The 7,814-nt window shown below is 33.0% G+C and overlaps 1 protein-coding gene across 1 annotated transcript; it reads left to right on the top strand.

Moving 5' to 3' along the window:
- Nucleotides 1-3,583: 3,583 nt before the first annotated feature.
- Nucleotides 3,584-4,343, top strand: LOC143548634 (chaperone protein dnaJ 20, chloroplastic-like). Its single transcript, XM_077039741.1, has one exon. It carries the CDS (start codon nt 3,694-3,696, stop codon nt 4,300-4,302), a length of 609 nt encoding a protein of 202 aa, XP_076895856.1. The 5' UTR covers nt 3,584-3,693; the 3' UTR covers nt 4,303-4,343.
- The last annotated feature ends 3,471 nt before the right edge of the window (nt 4,344-7,814 follow it).

Below are 7,814 nucleotides of genomic sequence, written 5' to 3'. Positions count from 1 at the left end.
GCTTCGGCTATTCTTGCCACGAACTTTGATTTTCCCGCCGATGTTGTTGGCCGGTATGGTTTGGAAAAATCTACCGCCGCTTCTGGGTGGTATTTTACTAACTTTCTGGCCTATGGTCCTTTCCCGCTCTCTTCATAGTCAGGGTCGTCTAGGCGTGTGTCTGCCTTTTGGTTCCACCTATGGGCTTTCTCTCCTGCTTTGCTGTTTTGCTTAGCAGGAGGCGTTTTGGCGAATGGTGTTTTCGCCTGAACCGGCGTGGAGTTTTCTTCAGATTCTTCTTCGTTGCTAATAGAATCTGTCTCAAACAGTGATCTAGGTTTCACAACGGATGCCATTTTTTCTTGTACTTTGTCTCTCAACTTTTGTTGTTCAACCTCGAGCCACGCCATGATGTCCGGCGGCATGGCTGCTTTGGAACGCGCTTTTGTTTGCTGCTTATCTGTCATGGTAGGGTGAACGGTGGAGGCATTAAGGAGACCTCCGTCCGTATTTTCTACGTCCAGATTTTTTATGTTTCCCTCTAGGTTGGTTTTTTGGCCAACCTCCTTTGGTGTAGTCTTGCCACTCATCTGAGCCAAGAACAGAGTGAGTTACTGTTCTAGCTTTATGCACGGATGGCGCTAATGAAGAAACACGAATCCACCCCTCAAGGTCTAACACATTAGTCCGAGGGTAATGGCTAAGTATTCTACACGATGGGTTATAAAACCTTCTTGGCGCAGACAAGTGTATCCTGCAAAATAGAACACCGTGAGCTCGTTACGAGGAATGGGGGGATTTCCTCGTAACCACCATCCGGCGTGAGAATCAGTATTTGATAATACGAGGTAGTATAATTTGATAGTGATAGTTAGAGAGAGTCTGTCCTTTACCATTTGGAGGTTTACTGGTATTTATAGCCGGATGAGAGAGTGTGTGACCAACCACCTTGTCAGGTTCTCCACCAATAATATTCCCCACTCGTGCGGTCGTGGTGGTTGGTGGAAGTTGGTGGGCATCATGGCCTTTTGACAAGGATTTGATTGTACTGTTTGTACCATCCTTTATGTGTTGTCCAATCCCCATTTGTTTGGTGTTTATCCCTACGTGGGTTACCATCTTTTTGTCCCATGCTGGTGGGACCTTTGCATTACCATTCCCGAGGTGTCAGGAAAAGTTATATCGGACTCCACTCTTCGCGCCATGCACTATGCCCCGCGTTAGTGGCTTCCTGGCGCCTAGTGTTCCGCCCGGCGTATGCCATTAGTGTCATACTTAGCCAAATGGTGGGTTTCATACCCTACCTCTACATTTGGCGACATGGCATAGAGGTTTAAAGCCTCTAGTGCTCACGTGACAGTAACATGACACTGTAAGGAGGCTTTAAAGCCTCCTCCGCTATCTAAATGTAGTAATTTAAGAAAAAATGAAAAGAATAGTGACATGCAATATCAACGCACTTCCATAACTATTATTTTTATAGAATGATTTATTTTACGTCATAACCAACTGAATTTTTGTAAGTGTTAGCACTATACCACCATTCCATACTTTTGGTAAATAAACAACAATCATGCTCCAAAAGAGTTAGTTTCTAAATCGGCCATTAACTAGTGCTAACTATAACGAATATAAGCTTACTCTCATGGATTAAACTGCTAAAACATCTACCCAACTTTTACATCTTTAGACGTAACAAATTGTGCCTATCGTCATCATCGACCTATTTGTTTGTATAAATTTACTTTTTGTTTAAGTTCACGTGTTATTTTAAACTAAAATGCTAAAACATCTACCCAATTTATTGATATTTATACGTAATAAGTTGGTAGATTTCCATCAACCAACCTATTTGTCTAGATATATATAATTTATATCATAATTTGGTCCATTTGAAGGTCTAACCACACGACCGATAAATAGAAATCTAATGTTTCAAATAACGAGGAGCATTGTCGGGTGTTCTTGGCCCTTTGCTCGATGGGTAGTCTTAGATTAATTGTAATGTTATTGTTGCGTGTCACTCGATCTTGAGCATTTGTGAGGATGATTTGATATATTGGTTTACATTGTAATGACATTGTGTTTCTAGAGCTATAACTTTTCGAACATGCATGTACGGAGATGTTCGAGGTACAATAACTATGCCATCGAATTTTTTAAAATGTGTTAATCATCTTTTCTTTTGTTAAATCATAGGAGAGGGGTTGAGGGGTAAATGTGTCCAAAACAGAAAATTCAAAATATAAAAGTTTATACATATCACAAAATCATTTCACGCTGGTATATTGGATGAATGTATTGTGTTCTTGGTGGTCACAAAGGTCCAATGCACCGTTAAAAAATCCAAACGTATCGTGAAAAAATATGTTTTAAAAAAAACTTGTTTTTTTTAATATAGTAATACTATACTCAAATTATAAATTAAAAAAAATACTTAATTGTATGTGTATAATAACTACTCCAATAATAACATATAAAAAGTTATTTATGCTTTAAGAAAAATGATGAAACTAAATAAAAGTCAACAATGATAGTGTTTTTTTATATATGTTGTCCATCCCAACCTTATATCTCGTTCAAACTGAGTCTAGGTGTGCACCAGTATATATACGTTAGCTTTGATTTCACCTGACCTGATCGATGGTTCACAATCTTTTATTATAATTTTAGACTTCATTGCATTTTTAGCACAAACTCATGCTATACACAGAGAGAGAGAAAGTTTTGATCAAATACAAATATAATTACCGTATTAATCGTGTTGACTGAATGAAAACGGAAAATTGGTGGTGTCAAAGTTGTAAATAAACAATCAATCAATTGATTCTTTGTAAAGACTACTTAATCAAATCAATTGAGGTTGTGAATATAATTAATCAATCAAATGAAGTTACAAAACTTGAAGTTAAAGAGGGTTTCGTAGATCAGAGATCGGATGATATATTGCACAACGATTCTTCTCGATGATTCAATTAAAATAGAACTTGATCAATTCAAAAAGCAGGGCATGGGTTTTTGCAATTGTTTTCAGGTGAAATGACGGAATCAATTGAATCGATAAACTAAAATAATGAGTTATTATATTGTAAGAAACCTGTTTTGAACACGACTCTTAGCAAAAACCTTTATGTTTCAACTTCATTCTTATATAATTATATTATTTCAATTATAAAAGTACGCCTAACTTACTTGCTTTCCCTTGGTTATTGTATTGTTATAAATTAAAAGTGTTTAATTATATTTTATACTAACGGTTTCATAGTTCATACAATACAAACATGTGTTGAAATGTTGAAAGATGCTAAAAGTGATATCATCATATATTCAATGAACCTATTTTTTGTAAAAAAAAAAGTTGTATAATCAGTATTATTGTTTGACACGTAGACATGCTAGCTACAACACATCAAGTTAGATGTAACCTAACCTGACTTTTATGATTTTAGTAGCTTCTCACCGACAATTATAACTTAGAAGTACTAGGTAACCTCATTAAAACAATTACAGCCTTGCATGTAAGAATGTACTTTTATTTTAGAACCTTCCACTAATTAAAAGCAAATCAAGCATTCATTTTTCACCATAGAATAATACTCCATAACGTAGACACCATGCATTTGCAACATAAATTATAACCATATGCATGCACAATATGTCTATATAGTCATATACACTCATTATCTCTTCACCTATTCATAACACAATTCAAACATGACACATTCAAAGTCCATAGCTTTAGGAATTCAAACTCAATTCCTTATGACCTCAAATTCATTAAACACATCACCACGAAGTCTTTCCTTCAATCTCCACCACAAAAACCCGCTTATTTCAGTCAGGAAAACCCCAAATCCACAAACAAATGCCACAACTACCCGCAGCTGTTACACAACGTCTCCAAATGAGACGTTGTATGACTTGCTGGATATATCACAGAGCTGGACGCTCTGTGATATCAAAAGAGCTTACAAAAAGATGGTGCTAAAGTACCATCCAGACGTGTCAACACCTAAAAAGGTTGACGAGTATACCACGAGGTTTATTCAGATTCAGGAAGCGTACAAGAAGTTATCTGACCCGAAAGCTCGGGCTATGTATGATTGTAATTTGGCGAAGGGTTTGCACTTGACTTTCTCGGTGAAGAAAGAGTCGCTGTTTGGGGATAGACCGGAGGATATGGCGCAATGGAAACAGTCATGGGAGGTGCAGGTAGAGGAGCTGCGACAGTGGAGCACAGCATCGGGTCAGGACGGAAGGATGTCGTGGGCCTCTCGGGTCCGAAAACAACGTGAGGGTTCGAACCTAGACCAAAAGCAATAAGGGAATATCATTTTGCATATTTTCTAGTATTAACTCTTACATGTAGTGTGAATTTTATTATATTAATGTTACTAATAAGGGTTATATATAGTTGTGAGCCAATTTCGAGTATTTCATAGTTTTATCATTGTAACTAATAATGAACATTCAATTAATTGTCATCATATACAACAAACTACAAATGATTTACAATGGAAAGCAAAAAGTAATTACAAGTGAATTGAAATGAAAAAAAAAAAAACCTGAAATAAAACTCTAAGAATTTGAACCAACCACTTTACTTTTTACAGGTCAAATACGATACCACTAGGTCATGGGTTGATTTTAAAGAATTTTATGTTAGTCAAACTGCTAACGATGGTTATTATTGCGCTTTTAACCACTCAACCATCTCTCCTACAATTATTATCACCCAAAAACAAAAAAACTAGTGTCAAATTATCAAAAGTGAACCATTGAAACTTGAAAAGAACAAAGCGGAATCGTTACTAATGGTTTGATTCACATTTTAGTTTTACTGTTAGAACTATATTGTGTCGTTGATAAATATTTTATAAAAAAAATTTTCAAAATACAAAAAATAAAATAAGCTATTAAAAAACATTAAGGAGATGCGACTTATGTAACATGATTAGAGCATTTATGATGAAATCTTCAATACCCATTCATATTATCAAACTAAAATACATATTTGTCCTTCACTTTTAAAACACTCCATATTCAATTTCTGATATCTACGTATTCTAATAAATTAAAATAAATATAGATACGTGTCAATTTATGGTTAATTCTCACAATTTTTTCTCTTCAAAAATAATATATATGTCATAGATCAATAAATATTCATTTTCTTTTTACACTATATTTATATTATATACTTTTCTTTAAACTCTATTTATATTATATCTATACACTTTTATATATAAAAAATATTTACGTATTGTACTACTATACATTGTTAAAATATATTTCACAACACACTTGGTGAAATCCAAAATCAACAACAAACCTTGTTTGTTAAATAGTGAAAATAAAATAATTTTAAATGCTATCATTAACATATTTTACCATGTATATTGTTGAATAGTGTAAACTTTAATTAATTGTTGCGGGTTAAAATTTTGTAAATAGATCGTTTCGTACAAATTAAATACATTTGGCTTAAATTTATTACAGGTAAAAAAAGGGTAATCTAAATATTTTAAAAAAATTGAGAATGCAAATAGATTTATCGTCAAACTTGTTACGGGTTCAAAGTTTTGAGTTGAAAATTTAAAAAAAGTGAAAGTTAGATTTTTAAATATGATTGGGTTTCGAATTTATTTTAAGGACATTTTTGAAAATAGTCAAAAGATTCGGGATTTTGTACATTGAGTATTTTTTCCATGACTATTAAAATTTAAGAACAAATGATAAACACTTTCGACATGCCACTTCCAGAGTTTCAGGGCTATTAATGCCTCTAAGTTTTATCAAATTAGAAACATTTGTGTCAACATTAACTTTCCTTGAATAGTGATAAGAATGTTGTATGTGAAGCATGTCGTACAAATTATGCTCAAGTGAGGCAAAATAATCATAAAATTGAACAGGTTAACCTGCTATTTGTGTCAATTGGCAAAGTCGAGAAGCCTCTCAAATTTATCAAAATCTTTTTTACGGTGTAACTCAAAACTATTATTATATGAGAAGTATTATTCGAAATTGATTCATAACCAAATTTCTTTCAATTATAAATATATGTTACTGAGAATGATTTTTCAATAGATAGAGTGTTCTTGGGTAAGTTTTTGTACGTGAATTATTTTTTTTATTAAGTTAATTTTTCTTTTAAAAAAAATCATTTTGTGATATATATAAAATCAATTTATGTATAATGATACAAGCATAAATGTAATACATTTTTCTATATAGATTACGTATTGTTTTATTTGTAACTTAATTATTTACATCAGCTCGTGTGTTACACAGACTCTAAAACTAGTATATTTATAATTAATTAAATAATATATTTTTTTTCACTCAAACCACGTAAAAATATAAAAATGGGGTATGGTGAACCCTCAAATATTAGTGTGTACATTTTTTTAAAGTATAAGACTCCAATGAGTAAAGTAAATAAAATTTTATATTTCTCTCTAATTCGAAAATTGAAGAAGGGATAGGAACTCTGTTGTAAGTTTTCTTTTGTTTTCTTTGAACATCAAATTTTATATCCATCTAAAATCTCTTAAACCTTGCACATGCTATGCAATGATTTGAATCCATCACTTTCATTTTGAAAGAATGGATACCATATCACTAGATTAGGTCATGAGTTGTTATAAGTTTTCTTTAACATATTTATATATGCACATGTAAAAGGTTAAAAGAGAGAGAAATTTAATATTCATGTAAAATAAATTCATTACAAAAGTAATTGTTTCTCAATTTTGTCAATAGTTATCTTTAGAGAAGTAATACAAAAGAGAAACCAAATTAAGATACTACATGAACGACTCAATTCGTTCGTAAGTTATCTATAGAAAGAGGATACAAGATAGAAGCCGAATTGAAATAGTATAAGAACCAAAACAGAAATTAGAACGTCTAAGAAGCCTATAACCAAAATAGAAACTAGAAGACGTACAAAGGGGCCGGGGCCCCAAAGCGAGTTGTCTTTGTTATTTTCTTTTTTGCTTTCTCTTCCTTGTCTTCAAAACATAACTCATGTTTGGTAGGCCGATCACAATCTTGAATTTATAATAAGTGATCCAAGAGATTAGACAATACATATGAAGAGTATTCTTTCCTAAGTTGCACTAGAAAAATGCAATATCAAAATGTATATCTAGAGTATGTATTTTATTTGCGCGTAGTGACATATTAAATAAAAACAAAATCAAAACCAAATCATGCACTTATCTTATCACCATCGTTGATGTCGTTGTCACAATCATTGCCGCCATTGATTATCCAATTCACTTTAACTGAACCCTCTTTTGATAGACCCAACCTAATCCACGTGTTTTGACACTTATACCTATATCATAAGTAGCGTATAGATATTTATTTATGATATTTTGCATCTATTGCGCTTTGTAAATTGTTGGAGGCTCTATTCAATCACGATTATGAGTGGACTAAGAATGGGGAAAGGGGATTAACCGTCATTGTCACACCTCGATCAAAGGCGGCGGAACATGCCGGGGTGCAACGGATTGCCCAAGAACACAAGACACTATTAAAGTGACAATATTTAATCAACTCATTAATTTCATTCAATCATCAAAGTAACACATATTGTTCATACAAATTAACACCAAAATATAAGACTTAGATATTGTTCATTCTTCTAATGACCTAGCGGTATCAAAATTGAATGACGTCTTCGAACTCCAACTCAAGTAATAATCAAACCTGTAACAATGCATAAAATAATATTTGTCAACACGTATGTTGGTGAGCAATTTCATGGTTTGAGTATATATAATATGAGCGAAATCCACAAACGTATATGAGACTATAATTAA

This window comes from Bidens hawaiensis, unplaced genomic scaffold, assembly GCF_021521415.1.
Source record: "Bidens hawaiensis isolate Kalapana, Puna unplaced genomic scaffold, B.hawaiensis_p1.1 tig00015206_1, whole genome shotgun sequence".
Classification (NCBI taxonomy): domain Eukaryota; kingdom Viridiplantae; phylum Streptophyta; class Magnoliopsida; order Asterales; family Asteraceae; genus Bidens; species Bidens hawaiensis.
Note: the sequence above shows the minus strand (reverse complement) of the source record. Positions and strands in the feature narration are given on the sequence as shown.

What these genes read in the sequence shown, in the direction of transcription:
- LOC143548634 (XM_077039741.1), top strand. Translation starts at nt 3,694, where the DNA reads ATGACACATTCAAAGTCCATAGCTTTAGGAATTCAAACTCAATTCCTT.